The sequence below is a fragment of the Eptesicus fuscus genome, chromosome 14 (assembly GCF_027574615.1).
Source record: "Eptesicus fuscus isolate TK198812 chromosome 14, DD_ASM_mEF_20220401, whole genome shotgun sequence".
In the NCBI taxonomy this organism is placed as follows: Eukaryota; Metazoa; Chordata; class Mammalia; order Chiroptera; family Vespertilionidae; genus Eptesicus; species Eptesicus fuscus.
The window spans coordinates 23,772,542-23,789,980 of NC_072486.1; the positions used below are offsets into that span (position 1 = coordinate 23,772,542).

Genomic DNA, 17,439 nt, shown 5'->3' on the forward strand with positions numbered 1-17,439 from the left:
GTAGCTTTAAAGTCTCTCTTCTTCTAAGTGAGATTAAATTCTCAGTCTATGAGAAGTTCCTTCTGGTATAGGCTCAACAAAAAGAAAAGTCATATGTAATACCAGGGACATGGTGTTATTTCTTTCCCCCTATATTGCAATAGCAGCTAAGTTTTGCTACATAGCTCTATCCTTACATTAATCTTCAGAATTAAATTTGAACAACCTTTTATATTCTTCTCATTGGTTAGTAATGGGATGTCCTCTGTATATTATATTTCCTTAGTACAATTCTTGTTCTTTCCTTTAACACCCACCTGTCTTCACATCTTAGCATTCCTGGTCTAAAGAGTAGTTGACCTTTGGTCAATTGTACTTGATGTACTTGTTAGCAGGATGCTAGGCCATATTGATACAAAGTCAGCTTAATAAACTTCCTGCTAGATGATCCTATTTGAGAAACAGACCATGACATGGAGCCATTCATGGGTTCATCCCCAACCCAACAGTTTTGCTTCCCTTGGCGTTTCTTCATCTGGCCGGTATGAAAGATTTTCAGTCACTCATCTCATTCTTCACTGCTTTTTCATATATTTCTACCCTCTATTCAGAGCCTGGAAAAATCATGCTCATGATTTCCCAGTTCCCATTCCCTCAAGGCAAGGTGCCAAAGAAGGAAAATGTGATTCTTTTCCCAGAACTTCTGAAATCAATGTAATTTAAGCAGGCAAACATTCTGAAACCTTGGTTCAGAATAAGCTTTCTTATCCATTCTTGGGTATACTGAGCTAACCACACGTGAATCTTTTCTTACCAGGCAAGCATATGAATTTAAAGTTATTTCACGTATAGCTGGGCATATTGAGTGATGGATATGACTGAAGATTTTAATACAGGATTAGACTTTTTATTGTTAATCTACCCAGAAAAATAGTTTCACATGGCTATTCAGAAGGGGTGCTTCCTAATTTCAAGTCCCATTTCGGTCCATTAGCTGCAAGAACAGCTGCACACATCTATTTTTGCTCTCATATTCTTTTGATTTATTAGATATTCAGTTGTGGTCCAGCTTGGAACTCTAGTTTCCAAAACAAGAGTAGAAAAGAGAAAAGGGGTTTTATGGAAACAGAAGGGCAACTTAATTTTTGACTTGACCTCTGAACTCACTGAAGTTGTGAGTACACATAGTAAGACTGAAATGTGGTGGTTCTCTATAGCCTGCAAAAATATTGGGCTGATCAGGAATTAGTTATAATGAAAATGAATGAAACATTCATGTGACAGTCTGAATGTGGAAATGTCAAAGCAGACCCTGTGATTGAACCACAATTGCCAGAATGGGACAGAATTGTATTAAATGGCTCTCCCAACTTCCTGCTTCCCATAATAAAATGGGAAATTCAAACTACTTTAGATGTATTCTTTGATTGATAGAAATATTCACTAATAAATGTTTGGTTATAGTGCCATAATTTATTTGGATTAGAAACTTTTAAAATCTCAATGTGCATATTCTTCTATAAATATGAATGAAAACTCTTTTCTCCATTCACATGCAAGTTTTCAATTCTGCTGGAGTGGAATTAAAAATAGCAAGCATTATATTTTATTATAGTATGTATAACTTATTTTTTCTATTAAAGGTGCTACAGGCAGATGATTTTTCACCATCTACCAAAATGTGGAATGGACATTTTGTCTTTTATCTCCTGATTTTGCCAGCTTTTATGAGTCAGACAATACATGGACAAAGAAAGAAAGGATCAAAGCCCAATTTACTTGCAAGGACAAATGATCTCCAGGGTAAAAAAAAAAAAGTTTTATTTTTGTTTTTAATGATTAGTTTTAGCCTGTTCAAACACTACCATACATTTTTACCAGTAGCATTTGATGCAAATAACAAACTATATATATGTGCATATATGTGACCTTCTACTTTGATATGATTATATTATGAGAGTGATCTACCTTACATACTTATAGGGCATACTTATAAACATCAGAGTTTTTTAAGCACTTGTACATTTATTATCTCGTTTAAGCTTTGCAGTAATCTTATAAAATAGGCATGAGAGAGAATGCCACTTTCGTCTTATGGATAAAGTACGGAGGCCCAGAAAGGCTAAGTGGCACACCCAAAGCCTTAGGCAAATTCACTAGTAAGAGCGACTAAGATTCAATCTTAAATTCCCTGTTTTTAAGTTTCTTTCTCCCTTCCTGTAGCTACAGTGTGAGGTGTATAGTTACTTTCTCTCTTAATTTCAAAAAGTAAAAAAAACCCAAAACACTCCAAAACTCAAAAACAAGAAGGGGCTTCACTAACATGAAACACACCAGAGAAAAAGGTAGGGTATTATTTACGTATAGACAACTTTGCCCGATGTTTGTTGAATTTGTAAACTATGATGCACTTTCCCCCCCTCCCATTTTAAGCAGGTTTCGCTTTGGGAAGATGCTCAGAATATATGGTATTTTAAAAATGATTGCTTTTGATTTGCATGATTTTACAAGAGAAAAGGAATATACAGACTTGCAAAGAGATTTAGTTCTTCACACCTGAAGCCCTATCTATAAGGTGCCTCTCTTTCACACTTCTCTCTCTGCTCAAAAATAAACAATACACAACATACCAGCTCAGGGCTTTTCTTATGTAAAATTGTTTCATGAGTAGGTTCAAGCATTTTGCCTAACCTATTTATTCTGTTTCAGACTCCACTTGCTTCATAGATGTTGTCTTCATCGTGGACAGCTCTGAAAGTTCTAAAATTGTTCTCTTTGACAAACAGAAAGATTTTGTGGCTAGCTTGAGTGACAAGATTTTCCAGTTGACCCCGGGTCGCTCCTTGAAATATGACATCAAACTGGCAGCTCTTCAATTTAGCAGCTCTGTCCAGATCGACCCACCTTTTTCTTCTTGGAAGGATCTACAGACTTTTAAGCAGAGGGTCAAGTCTATGAATTTCATTGGGCAAGGTACTTTCTCTTACTATGCCATCTCCAATGCCACTAGGCTACTTAAGAGAGAAGGACGTAAAGCTGGTGTAAAAGTAGCTTTGCTGATGACTGACGGCATTGACCACCCAAAGAATCCAGATGTTCAAAGTATTTCCGCCGAAGCCAGAACTGAAGGAATATTATTTATCACCATTGGACTTTCTACTGTAGTCAATGAAGCCAAACTTCGTTTGATATCTGGGGATTCAACTAGTGAACCCATTCTCCTGTTGAGTGATCCAGCCCTTGTAGATAAAATTCAGGATCGCCTGGTAGGTATCTAATGGGGTGGTTTTATAGACATACATCTCATTATAATAATAATATTTTAATTATAAATTCTGTAAGAATAGATACTGGGTCAAAGAAATGAAAGAAGAAAAAAAAAAAAAACCCACCTTGGAAATGCAAAGAAGAATCTTTCCAAAGTCTCTCTCTACTTCTTTGATAGTTCACTTCACACCAGATATACTAGGGAAGTACCAGGCTCATTCTCTGGAGCTGCATGCCTCACTTTAATGCTAGCCAATGCTGGGGATTTGAGAAGGATTAGTTTCCAATCATATACCTCAGGCTCCTGTTTATACATCCTGGGCTCATTGAACACTGCTGACTTATATTCAATTTGAGGTCAACCTATGGTCTGCTATAGTTGATCTTTTCCTTTCCACATGTGCAGAAATACTTTTTACTTTGTCTCAACTATTGCCATATTATGCTCAGAGTTCATAGACTCCCAATGCGGAAAAAACAAACAAACAAATAACAACTCCTTGTTTCTTAGGTGGTAACAATGTCACCCAATGTAAAATCACCTACGACCTGCAGTCAGCCAACAGTTTCTCCCATCAGATCAATGAGTCCCTTTTTATTGATCTGATTGGCTGAGTTGATGCTTTCTTCTTTACAGGTTGCTCAGTTGTGTGTAAGAACCTTTCCTCGCTGCTTGGTGGAACATAAGGCAAAGCAAATCAAAACAAAATCGCCCTTCACCGTATTTTTCAATGAAAAATCTCCTGGAGAAAAAGTGGTTGATTTGTTGTGTTAAAAATTGATTTTCTTAAAAAGATTAATTTTCTTAGATTTGTTGCAAGACAAATATATCCTTCAGGGACTGAGCATTTCATATGGCTGTTTTGTGGAGGTTGGAAAAAACCTGAGGCTCCATTTCAGAGATTGTTTTTCCCCTTTGTCCCTTCCTCCACTCTTTTCCCCCCAACATTGCTCTTCATTTTTCACTCAGCTGTTTTCAGCATGAGACACTGAATTTTCCTTATCTAAATGATAATTATCATATCTTGAGTGCTCTGTGTGTTAGGCATTGATCTGAGCACTTTATATATTTTATTTTATTCAATGATTACAATAATCTTGTGATGTAGAAACTGTAATTTAAGGCCAGGCGAAGACCCCAGAGTCTTCATGCTTAACCCTGTAAAGTCTTGTGAGAGGGGAAATAATAGCTTGGGGTGGATGCTTACTCTGAGCTGCTCTTTTGTGTGAAAGAGAACTGTGCAGGGTGCCTGGCTAACTGCCTAGTCCTTCCTGTGCTGTAATTTAAGGAGTCCTCACCAGCGAACTTAAAACAGAAGGCTCCGGCATGTGCAGGAGAGGACACTGAGGTTGTGATAATGACTTGCCTGTGGCTGACTGTAGAAGATGCAGGACAGGCAGCTCCTTGTTTGGCCAGATGTGAAGGCTCCAGAGGCTCCTATCCCTCCAGGCACACCCTCACCAAGAGCTCCTGCCCAACCAGGAACACAGGCTCTTGGCAGCAGACTCCATGCAATACTGTTTGCTCGTTTCTGGGGAAACTGAAACAGGACCAAGCATCCTAATGACTCCGCTCTTCCTTAGCATCCTGGGATTTCAGCTTGTTTGTTCAGATGGAAGTTCTGTGAACAAGCTACTTCTTAGAAGGAGATGCCTCTTTCCAAACACTTCCAGAATCCGAAGGGCTTATCAGGCTCTTCAAAGGAAGATATACCAAGTTTCAATAGAACTTGTCTTTTCATCAAATGACTGGCAAAATTCCTCATCTAATCTATTTCTATTACCTCATTAGTTGAATTTTTAAACTTTTTATTTTGAAATAATTATGTAGTTGACTTTTAAAAATAAATTAATTAGGCATAATTTCTGTACAAAACTGCATTTATTTGAAGTACACAATACCATGAGTTTTGATAGATGTATACACCCGGGAAACCACTAACACAAGTAGGATATAGAATATTTCTAGCACCCCCAAAATTTTCTCATGCAACTTTGCAATACATTTTCCCTCATCCCTGAGCTACTACTGATATTGACTTCTCACTCTAGATTAGTGTACACATTCTAGAATTTTACATAAATAAACTCATTCAGTTGTGCACCCTTTTGGTGGCAGGCTTCTTATTCCCAGCATAATGACTTAAAAATTCATCTGGGTTGTTTTTTGTATCAGCACTTTATTCCTTTTTATTGCAGAGTAGACTTTATGGATGGACATGAGTGTCCATGATGAGTAGATTTTGCAGGAGCCAAGAAAATTCAGGAAATCATTGCACATTCTTGGCACCTCTAGTAGAAAGTGTCATGTAAGAACCCCATGAAAACATTTCAGTTCTGAATCACCCAAGAGAGGTCAATGATTTTTAAATTGAAAATTATTTTTATTGCTGTTTTATTATGATTTACATAACAGTGTTGAAACCTAAGGAACTCAACCCAATCTCCTGAATATATTACTTGGTCCTTTGGAAGAGAAAGAAAGATGTGGAGATTTAAAAAAAATTATTTACTCTATCGTCTTTGATGTTAAATTTTCAAAAAGTCTTTATGGGACTAAAGCTTGTGACACATTGGTCTCTTTCTCAGAAGATTAAGAAAACTCCCAGTTTAGTGTATCCCCTTCTTTACACACCAAAAAGAGATCAACTTGGTAATTGTTCTGTCATCTTTAGAATTCTATACTTTCTTAATTTATTAATTATAGTCCACTTTTCAGTTTTTGAAGGCTTCCTCTCTTTAGAGCCTTATTTCTGTTCTCTGTTTAAGGTTTTGTATTTTGCTAAAGCCGCAAACAGTTCTTGTCATAGAGTTTGTAATCCTTGTGACTAAGTTCTTTATTTTCATCCCATTTGCTGTTGTGCTATAACTTCCACAGCTTCCTCACATTTCCTCTCTCCCCTTCTCATAGCAACGATGCCATAGTCATTCACAAAATTGACAATTCCAGTCTAGCCTTCTCCTTACACACACGTGCCATCACAAAACTCTGACTTCATTAATACTGTTGCTCTAATGAGGGCCTTTATCTATTTACCCTTTTCATTTAAACTACAGTATCTACCTAGACCTTAATTGACCTTCCCTCTGGCTTTAACCATGTTCTCCACACAGCCTACCACTCCGCCTCAGTGAAAGCTCCCACTACGTCCCAAGGCCTCCAGCTCTGCCATGTGGGCTTCTCTGTCCACTCTTTCTAAATGTCCTTCCTCACTGCTTCTTTTGTCTAATTGCCCACACTTGTCTTTATGACTTCTTTCCTCATAAACTTTGACTTACAGAACAGCATTCCATCAAAGAGTTGGTCCTTTGCATTCCTCCCTTCAAAATTATCCAGAAAATCCACCTATTCCAAGAATCTATCTTGTTACCCCCACCCCACCCCCCAATCCAGGATCTCCTTCCCACGCTGCTTGCCCTGAGCTATCTGTTCTCCTGTCACTGGGGCTTAGGACTTCAAGTGCCCTTAGGGATGGAGCTTTGTTCATTGTTTGAAACAGTCTTATCTATTGTGCAGTTTTGGGTCCACTTATGTTTCCATAGAAATATAAATCCCAACAAACACAAAATCAAATGAGTTCCCAAAATAATTAGTTGTATTGTTATGGTTTTATCCTCATGGCACACATTTTTAGATAGTAATATGGCAAAGCAGAAATTAAATTTTCAAAGGAAGAGCTAGAAAAGTGTAAAATTACACATCAGGCACAGTAGCAGCTAAATTCCTGAGTTTAAAATTGATAAGGACCTTGCTTATTATAAAGTGACAAAACTTTAAATTTTTATTTATTTCACTAGTTTGCAAACATTACAAGTTGACTTGTATTATAAGTTGTTTTATTGTCTATTTCATATTTCTTTTCCCTCGCTCTCTCCCAGAAGAAATCAAGCATGTTTTAAATATTTTCATAATTTGGATCACATTGCTTTTTCACTCAATGTTTTTGAAAAAATTTTTATGTTGAAATATGGAGATCCAGGACATTCACTTTAGCTGCTGAATAGTATTTGTTGATCCATTCCACTATTGATGGATATTTTAATTATTTCCAATTTTTCACTATTAAAAACAATGAATGTTGAAATGTATAAGAATTTCTCTAGGGTATGTCTAGAAAAGTTGTCAGGACAACAGGTGGAAACAAGGACTTGTCTTGGGCAGCCTAGAGATAAAGCAGGCACATCGTTAGCTTTCTCGACACAGCCGAATGCTCCGGAGAGGGTTAATGGCATTTTCTACTGAGACTGTAATTGTTTCTAAGTTCCCATTTCTCCACATGACCTACTGGGTCTTACAGGTACATCTTTAAGACATTGTCTGCTTTCAGCCTGGATTTTCACTGGCTAGTATTTTAAAACCATTGGGTTGAGAAAGGATTGAGAAAGGGGAGAAAGAAGTCCACAGGTGAAACCCTGAATTTTGTATGGATCTGTGGATAGAATTTTACAGCTCCCAAGACCATAAAATGGTCAAATTTTCTCATTTTATATATGTTGGAAATGACCTGGAAGGCTTATATGACTTGCCCAAGGCCACATGAGTAGTTAATGGTGGGAACAGAATGAAAACCCTGGATGACATTTAATGCCCTACCTCAGTGGTCAGCAAACCACGGCTCGAGAGCCACATGCGGCTCTTTGGCCCCTTGAGTGTGGCTCTTCCACAAAATACCACGTGCGGGCGCACACATACAGTGCGATTGAAACTTCGTGGCCTATGCGCAGAAGTCGGTTTTTGGCTCTCAAAAGAAATTTCAATCGTTGTACTGTTGATATTTGGCTCTGTTGACTAATGAGTTTGCCGACCACTGCCCTACCTAATTTTTCTTTCCTTTAAATTGAGCCACTTAAAGCATTTTGCTGTGTCTTCCCTCTATATTATTAGTTTGTATGGAAATAAAAATAAAGTAAAAACAAAACTATAAAAGTACAACTCTGACATATCTTTAACTTCCTCATTACATCCTTCATTTTTAATATTTTGCAACAAATATTGTAATGCTTTTTACTTTTGTTTTCTGTTTTATCATATATATGTTATCCCTTCTTGATTCAGTCATAAGGCATTAAATTGATACGTAATACCTACCTTAAGAAAGCAACAATTCTATCTATAAATATAGGTAAATTTTCCCCTAGGGTTTGACTTCAGACATGGCCTTCAGTGCACTTGTTAGACAATACCCTAATTTCTCTAAAATTAGAAATTTAAAGTAATTTTGAAAAATATTCTGGCTAATTAATTTCTGTGTGGGTAAGTGTGAAGTAACACTGAACTTAGTCAGGTGGCTCAGCCCAAATGTGTGACCTTGGACAAGTCACAACACTGCAGACCAGGTTTCCTTATTACAAAATGAGAGGTTCAACATGATTGCCTTCTAAGGCTCACTCATTAATATTTCATGAAGTCATAACCCTTTAACTACTGTTTTAATACTTCCAAACAAATGCATGTATGTATAGGGATGGAAAAATAAAAGAAGACAAAATACACAGTTATGTATTCTGCCGAAGTCTTTGTAACTAAAACTAAGAAATTTCTCATTATGACTGATTAAACTTGTAGCCAAATTAAGCTTTTAGCCAGATCATAGAGCTGATAAAGGAAATCAAAGATAAGCATAGGGTGCAATAGGATATTCTTAGATAACAAAATAGCTTTAATGTTAGTTCTCTTCATGTCTCTTATTGTTATGTGGCTCGGAGTATTCCTTGGGTGGTTGGCTGGTAGGCTTATTGCTTTCACAAGGCTAAAAAGGCTGAATTGCTCTTCTTTGTAGAAATTGCATATCCCATAGGGAATAATTAAGACTAATGAGAAGTTGGAAGCAGAACCATGAATTGAGTTAATGTTTCATTCTTTTCCCCTCCTAGGACATCTTGTTTGAAAAGAAGGTAAGAACCACTTTCTTTGAATTATCCCAAAAGCTCACATTATCAAATCAGCATTATAATTCACATTTGGAGATAGGTGAGACAAAAAAAAAAAATGCTTAACTATATTTAAAAAGAGCCACTCTATTTCTAGGCCACCGTCTACTTTCTTTTAGGCCACCATATCCACTGCAGGTTGAAAAATTAGAAAAAAAATTTAATGTGATTTTAGAAATTAATGATAACCAAATGACATAGTTATTGCTTAGTTTGATATGACTTCTTTTATTCTAAGCATATCTCTGACACCAACTACTCGGGGTATGGGGTGGGGGAGTCCTTCATTTTGGGAGGTGTGCCTGTAATGGGCAGGGTCAGGGAGAGTGTTACTGGCTAAGAGACAGGGCGCAGAGTCGCCCCCTGCTGCCTGCTGATGGACTTTAAGCTCATTCTTCCTGACAGTGGCAAAGGAAGCTGGCCGATATTGGTTGGATAGTACTTAGCACAGAGATGACCATCAGCTTTCTGAGGACTCCTGTACTCAACATGTGTTTCTTAACATTAAAGAGTTTGGAACGTCTGAACTTTGTTTGATAAACTGCTTATTTAACATGTAATATTGCATAAAATAATAGGAGCCAACCAAACCTTGTAGAGCATATTTCATAGAATTACACATGGTCAGATAAACCATTTTTATGTGCCATTAAGACAAGAAAACACTCTGGTAATTAAATTATAATATAGTGCCTTCTTAATTAGGATTTTTCATTTTATACTTATGCAAAGAGTCCTTTTGGATTTATTTAGATATAAATTTTTACCATAAACCCTGTATTACATATATGAAAATATATAAGCAAGATAAATTGGTAATTTCTAAAGTTTCTTCACATTCAGAGTCTAAATCTGCTGAATCATTTTTTGTCTCAGAGTCATTGGTGTACTTGTTTTTCTATAAAATACCTGTCTCAGTTCTGTCAAAAGCACTGGCGACCCAGCATTTCTTGCGTGCTGCAGTAGTGTCTCTGGAGTTTTCTTCCATTTCATTCTGTAAGTTTTGAATTACTAATGCAGAAAATAGCAATTTCATCAGACTGAGCTCTCTCTGATTTCAGAGATGCTATCATAGAAAAAATGTGCATCTTAGAATTGATTAAATATGTTTTAAGTCAAATGTTTTCCTTTGCTGAGTAAAGTAATCTTTGATATTTGTATATTATTGAGCTCTGATGTGTTATATAATAGAAAAACAGCAGAAATTCCAAGAGTCCACTGAAAATGTTTATCCTTCCCCTTTTTACACTAGCAATTGGATGATATATATGTTTGATAGGAGGTCTCCTCAATTCAACCATGGCAATGTTTAATAATACTTTAGTGTATTCAATTATGTTCTTATGAGGTCTGAATTTTCCTAGAAGAATGTATTAGGAAGAGCAAAATCTCCATAAACTTGCAAGATAAAATTCCTTCAGGGGGGTGTTCCATTTAGTAATGTACTGAATAAGATTTGAAATGCTGTTTCACTATGTATTAATATTGTTTTTCATTAATGATTCAGTGTGAACGCAAGATATGTGAATGTGAGAAGGGCGATCCAGGCGATCCAGGCATTCCGGTGAGTATATTTCTCCTTTGAGCTTAGGGTCAAGTCAGGAAGTCCTGGCAATGATCAATCCACTCACGCTCGAAAATACCAGGACTATTCTGTGTTGTTGAAAAGCAGTTGCGTGCAAAGAGCAGCAAAAAAGAAAATGTTTTTTTCTTTCTTTTGTTCCTAAAGGGATACATTCTGCCCTTAGAAATAAGCCTGGGATTTTACTGACCTGAACTAAGGTTTAACATGATTAAATTGTTCCCCTAAAGGTTATTTCAGCCTCACTTCTTATGTGGCATTTGGGGCCAGAATTTCTCAATACCGAAGTGAAAATATAAAAAGATCTTTCAAATACTCAGTGCTTTAGGCAAAGCTTTGTTTGTTCCACCTGGAAACAAGCGACACAGGCCTCTTTGTCTTTACACTCATCTAAGAGCAATACCGCATGGCCTTGTGTGGAGGCAGCCCCGGTCAGGAAGCCTTGGGGATTAGAGTGAATTCTGTGACATGGAAGAGCATTGTGATGAATGGAGATGCTGAACATTTCTCTAATAGCAGATCATCCGAAAGCATCTATGCTTCCTTTTCAGTACTTCCTTCATTCATGTGACCCCAAACCTTAATGTTCAGAAGCACAGTACAGATATTTCACAAAAGTGCATGGATAAAATGTTTGAACTAACACTTGTGTTTGGGGATGGGAAGGGAAATACGTGCTGTGAACTTCTTAGCCTATGACACATGTTATCTTGAGACCTGAGTCCTAAGCCTATACGTTTTCCACTCTCTTCCCAATCAAGGCATTAGAAAGTGGGGGATGTTTGTCTTTTTTATTTCAAAATACAAAGTTTGATACATTACATGCTAATGTGGCAGCCAGTAGACGCTGACTTTAGCTAAAGCAAAGGCTTAAATTTCCCTTCCTATAAAGTTTTGTTTTATACTTATTACACCAAGGGATTACCAGTGGAAGGTTTACTTGTGATATTGAATTGTGTTTTAGAATAAACAGTAGCAAAACTTGCCATAACTGAGCTAACCTGACAACTTTAGTCAATCCATGTTGTTAAAAGGGATAGTCCCATGTTGTAATAAGGATAAAGAACTGTGTCATGTAACATTTACTGGGTGCCCCCCAAACCTCTCAGAAAAGTGAGCTTTTTGATGGTTTGAGAATAAGAAGATGAAGCACCTTTCTGGAATAAGATTTGGAGAACTCTCTTCTTCCATCTTTGGAGATTGTCCCTTGGATATCAAGGAGAGAGAGAGAGACATTATCCTCTTTTGGATAATCTAGCGAATCTGCCTATTCAAGACTGTGCAGCTTTCCTGATATGTATGAAAGGAGAGAATAGAGTTGACTCTCTTCTTGGTAGGTAAAGTATTTTTTTTTTTTTTACAATCTTCCCTCATTTTATGGGATGAAGCTGATCAGAAATTATTGTAAGGTGTAAGAAACTAATAGAACACCTGTTCAATATGATCTTTTTTTCTGTTTGCCTTTAGGGTACCCATGGAAACCCGGGTATCAAAGGTGAGCGAGGACCAAAAGGAAACCCGGTAAGTGAATGAACAACTTCCCTTTAAACCAGGATGTCTTCTTCTAACTTTATTTCTAGAACAAAAATTAAGAAAAATTAAGAGCATTGCAGTATATGTCAATGCCAAAAATCTGATGATTTATGTGAAAAATATAAATTGTTCATTTCCTACATTAGCTGTCTGGTTTTTGTTAGCTTGCATTTACAAATTCTGAGTAACAAATGGCCATTTTAGTCAAAACGTCTAGGAAACCTTGGAACCCAATACATAGAAGCCTGTAATTAAATAGTGATGTCCCATATTAATGAGTACAATGTCTATGAATTATTAAGACATGTTCCATGTCAGATTGACATAGATACTTATGTTTTTATGGATCCACTTTGTAGATAACTGACATAAAATAATAATAGAAAAAACACCAGATTGTCTTTCACTCTTCAGGCATTTTCTCTAATTTTTTTCTTTGTGTATCCATCAAAAAATTCTAGATTAATTATTTTTAATGATCTGTTCTGATCATTGTTGGGATGATGGTGTTCCAACTTTTAGAGTGACTGAAGGTATCACAAGGCAGAGATTAGTAGATATAACTGTGAAAAATTTAAGGATAAATTATGTATAATGAACATAATGATTAAAATAAAGAGGAAAACATATAGGGAAATGTTTTCACCAAATAGAATGGACATTGGGTTAATTTCTGTAGTACATAAAGACAATGAAATGAATAAGAAAATATCAAGCTTCTAATAATTAAATGGTCAAAGGACACGAATAATTTCCAAGAGAGGAAATAAAACCAGTAAATAAAGAAATAGAAAAACATTTGATTTTACTATATAATGAATGAAATTTAAAATAGAGGTACTGAGGTACCCTTTAATACAAATAATTCACACTGTAGGCACTTTGGCATTCAGGGTTGTTGGGTTATATTTTGAGGCAGGGAAGAGGCAATTTTCTAGTTCACATAATTTGTGTTAGTCTGTGTTTCAAATTTTAAAAAAAATCTTTTTTTATAAAGGTTAACACAGCAATATTAAAGACATAATAACTAGTGATAGCAATATGGTGGTGAAACTGGTTTGCTCTTCGTTGCAAAGGTAATGTGGCACATTGTGGAAAGCAATTAGGCACTACATAAGAGGCATTGAATATTAAAACATTTAACCCAATGATTTATTTCTGAGAATATACTTAGGGAGATAATGAAAAATATAATAAGTTAGATGCATGAAAGTATTTTTGTCAATTGCATGCTTATCAAAGAAAGGGAATGTAAAGCATCTTTGTAACACACACACACACACACACACACACACACACACACACCCCTACACTCACCTTACTAGTATTGGGTTCAGATTGCCATTATGTCTTCTTTGTGTTTTGTTTTGTTAAATACCTGTTATAAGTCTATGTTCACATTTCATTTATTTGGCTTGCAATTTTGTGCCACAATATATATTTTCCTAAGACTTGCTGAAATCAAGCAATCACTCTTTAGGACATTTTGGAAAACATTCCAGAGCCCCTTGGAGAAAAGCCAGAGGGGCTGGCTCCTAGTGGGTACAATGCTATATTTGAGAACAATAGCTGTGTTGTTACACTGGGATGCAAGACTTGGCCTTAGCTGTGAAAATGTACCTGGATTCTGCACCCTCTACATCTGGCTTCACTTCAAAGGGCTAAAGCTATCTGAGCTGCTATTTTCTCCCCTAAATTGCATGGTGAAAATGTCAATGGGAAAGGCCAAAGAATTTTCCTTGGCCTTTGGCGGTGCCCCGCATTGGCTTATCTTGTTAATCTAGGAATTCTGAACAATGCATTTTATTGAGCAAAATCAGTCCCTCTGCATGGCTGTGGAATTCTGACAGAGTTTTTTGTTTGTCACAGGGTGATGCTCAAAAAGGGGAACCTGGAGAAAGAGGCCCAGGGGTATGTACACAACTGCATTGCCTTCCTCAGGAAGTAATCCCAGGGTGCTAAGATTCTGTAATTGACCACTTTGACCCCTGGAGTGCAAGTGCAGAAACGATTTATATCTACGTGTGCTAGTGATGTCTCTCTCACACAAGCAATCAGACAGATGATGAGAAGCGTGGTCAACCACATGACATTCCCTGGTACTAAATTGGATACCTGTGAAAGGCTCAAATAAGAAAAATATTTTGCTTTACGTCTTGTATTGTTTTTTCAATAAGGAGAAAATTAAAATTCTGGAATTATAATGAGAAATAATTACAGAAAAGTTTTTCATTAGCCTTTGGGTTAGAATTGCATCAGTGTAGCAAATAGCAGAGAAGTATACAGTGAACAAAAGGAGGCTATGATAATTCTCTCCTCTCAGTCTCTCCTTGGGTGAAAGCCCAGAGGTTTTAAAAACTGTTGTCTTGGTGTTTTTAATTCACTTTATGAAAGAACCTGATAGAAAGTTTGAAAATTTCAATGGAAAGCCACTCAGAAATTTCTGTTATTTATTTATTCAGGAACCATTTCTTAATTATCTTCCTTATATAAAGCATGTTTATTAAGTGAAAATAAAATTAAGACAAAGCACTTATATTTTTGAAGTGTTTATTATCTCATAGGAAAGATAAGATTTAAAATAGCTACTACATGAAGCAGAGTGTCAAAATATTGTGAAAATTGCATGCACAAAGTATTATGGGAATTCAGAAATTGGAGTTGTCAGGGCAGATTTTATGGGATGACCCCCCCAAAGGCTCTAGTATTGTGATAGGAAAAGACAGAACAGGAAGGTGGAAGGGGACAGGCATTCCAGATGAAGAGTGCCATGAGCAGCAGCCAGAGGGAAGGCAGTGTTGGGAAATGGTGAGATAGGGTGCCTGAAGAGTGGGTGCTCTATGCCGGTTGTAAGGTCTTGGCTTTGCTAGGTGATGGGCACTTCCCCTGAGATTTTAGATGAGGCATATGACCCAAGACTGTGTATTTGGAATATTAGTCTGGCTTGGCTCTAAAAGAGAAACTTAAGTGGGAATAAACAGAAGGAAGAAGCACTTAGAAGGTTTGTTGCTACAGCCTGTCCTATCTAATAAAGAGGGAATATGCTAATTGACCATCATGCCCTCACAAATGGCGGTGCCCACAGCCACAAGATGGCGGCGCCCAGTCCCCTCAGCCCTGCCTCATCCAGTCGGAGTCCTCCAGTCCCCTCAGCCCTGCAGGGGCAGGCAGTTGGGGGCTATCAGGTTGGCAGGGGAGGCCAGTTGGAGGTGATCAGGCCAGCAGGGGAGGGCAGTTGGGGACAATCATGCTGGCAGGGGAGCAGTTAGGCCGGCAGGGGAGCGGTTAGGGGGCTATCAGGCTGGCAGGCAGAGTGGTTAGGGGCAATCAGGCAGGCAGGCAGGCAAGTGGTTAGGAGTCAGTAGTCCCGGATTGTGAGAGGGATCCCAGATTGGAGAGGGTGCAGGCTGAGCTGAGGGACATCCCCCGCTCCCCATGCACAAATTTTGTGTGCCAGACCTCTAGTATGAGAAATAACAGGGAACTGGCTAGAGCTGCTCTGGAGGATATGAAAGCCACCAGCCACCTGTGCTTACTGAGCAGCTGAAACATGGCCAGCCCGAATTGTGGTGTGCTTTAGAAATAAAATACACACCAAGTTTGGATGACTTGGTATCCCCAAAATAGATGTAAATTATCTCATTGATATTCTTTATATGACTACATGCTGAAATGACAGTGTTTTGGACCTATTGGGATAAATAAAATATATTATTAAAAATTAATTTCACCTGTTCATTTTTTTTTTATGTGGCTATCACTAAACTTAAAATGACACATGGGGCTCCCATTTGGAGCTCACATTCTATTGCACAGAACTGGGCTACAGTGATGACAAAGTAGAAAGGAAGAGGACATTGTGAGAACCAGGAAAGGAAAGAAATGATAGGATGTGGTGATTAAACAAATATTTATTGAGCACCTTCTATACGTTGGGCCCTCTTTTAGGTGCTGGAGATACAGGAGTGAGCAAGACAGATAGTCCCTGCTGCATAAAGTATTCTAGCAGGGGGAGGCAATAAATAGGCAAACAAATGAAAAAGAATTTCAGTCAGTGAGAAGTGCTATGGGAATATGAAACAAGGTCATGAGGATGTTCTAGGCAGAAAGAGCAACAGAGACAAAGGCTCTGAGGTGGGAACAATCTTGGCCAACGCAGGAAATGGAAAGAAGCCAGACTTGATGAAGAGGGTGGGAGGCGAGGCTACAGAGACAGGCAGAGGCTAGATCACACAGCGCCTTCTTGGCCTGGTCAGGAGAGTGGATTTAAAATAGTGCAGTGGAGGCTGTTGGATGATTTTAACTGGTTGGACTAAAGGAATGTAAGGGGGGAGTAGAAAGAAAAGATGATTATAAAATTTTGATACTGTGTGATTTGAAATATGATGATACCATTAATAGAAATAGGAAAGTCAGAAACAATTTTGGCAGAGACCCACAAGTGCAGTTTTGGATATTTTAAAACTACTAATTAAGATGTCATGAAAAGCTTGGACAGCGTGGCTCAGTGGTTGAGCATCTACCTATGAACCAGGAGGTTAGGGTTTGATTCCAGGTCAGGGCACTTGCCCAGGTTGTGGGCTTGATCCCAGTAGGGGGCATGCAGTCCCCTCAGCCCTGCCTCATCCAGCCGGAGTCCCCCAGTCCTCTCAGCCCTGCAAGGGCAAGCAGTATTTCTATCCACCTTTCCCTCTCCCTTCATCTCTGAAATTAAAAAAAAAAAAATGCCATGAAAGAAAGTAAGGAAGGAAGAAAACTTTTAGTAACAAAATAATAAATGAACCAGAGATTTCAAGAAAGAAAAAAAAATTATATTGGCTTCTTCTAAAATAGAGTCTTAATTCTTTTAACATAAAGTAATGACAGAATTTGAAATATGGTTGTGTGTTGTAAGGGGTGGAAAGCACCCCACGTTCCCTAAGATTAGAAGTCTAGCTTTTTTAGCACTGCTAACACAAATTGTTTTAATAAAGACCCTAATTTAACTGTTTATACATGAGCCTTCATTTTAAGCACCATCCTAAAAATTAAGCCATTTATGTGAATTAATATTTCCAAAAATGAATTAAATTGCAGCAACAATATTTTGGATTAGTTCTGCTTTGATTTTCTATCTCTTAGTGACCACTTATTTGACCGAGAAGTGT

The 17,439-nt window shown here is 37.6% G+C and overlaps 1 protein-coding gene across 1 annotated transcript in view; it reads left to right on the plus strand.

Annotated features, from left to right (window-relative positions):
* Positions 1–1,658: 1,658 nt before the first annotated feature.
* The window catches only part of COL28A1 (collagen type XXVIII alpha 1 chain), a 144,916-nt gene continuing 129,135 nt past the window's right edge, over positions 1,659–17,439 (plus strand). Inside the window, exons 1-6 of the mRNA XM_054726173.1 lie at positions 1,659–1,782; positions 2,689–3,245; positions 9,121–9,141; positions 10,685–10,741; positions 12,227–12,280; positions 14,162–14,203. Coding sequence (XP_054582148.1) covers positions 1,659–1,782; positions 2,689–3,245; positions 9,121–9,141; positions 10,685–10,741; positions 12,227–12,280; positions 14,162–14,203 — 855 coding nt within the window. The remainder of the gene's footprint in view (positions 1,783–2,688; positions 3,246–9,120; positions 9,142–10,684; positions 10,742–12,226; positions 12,281–14,161; positions 14,204–17,439) is intronic.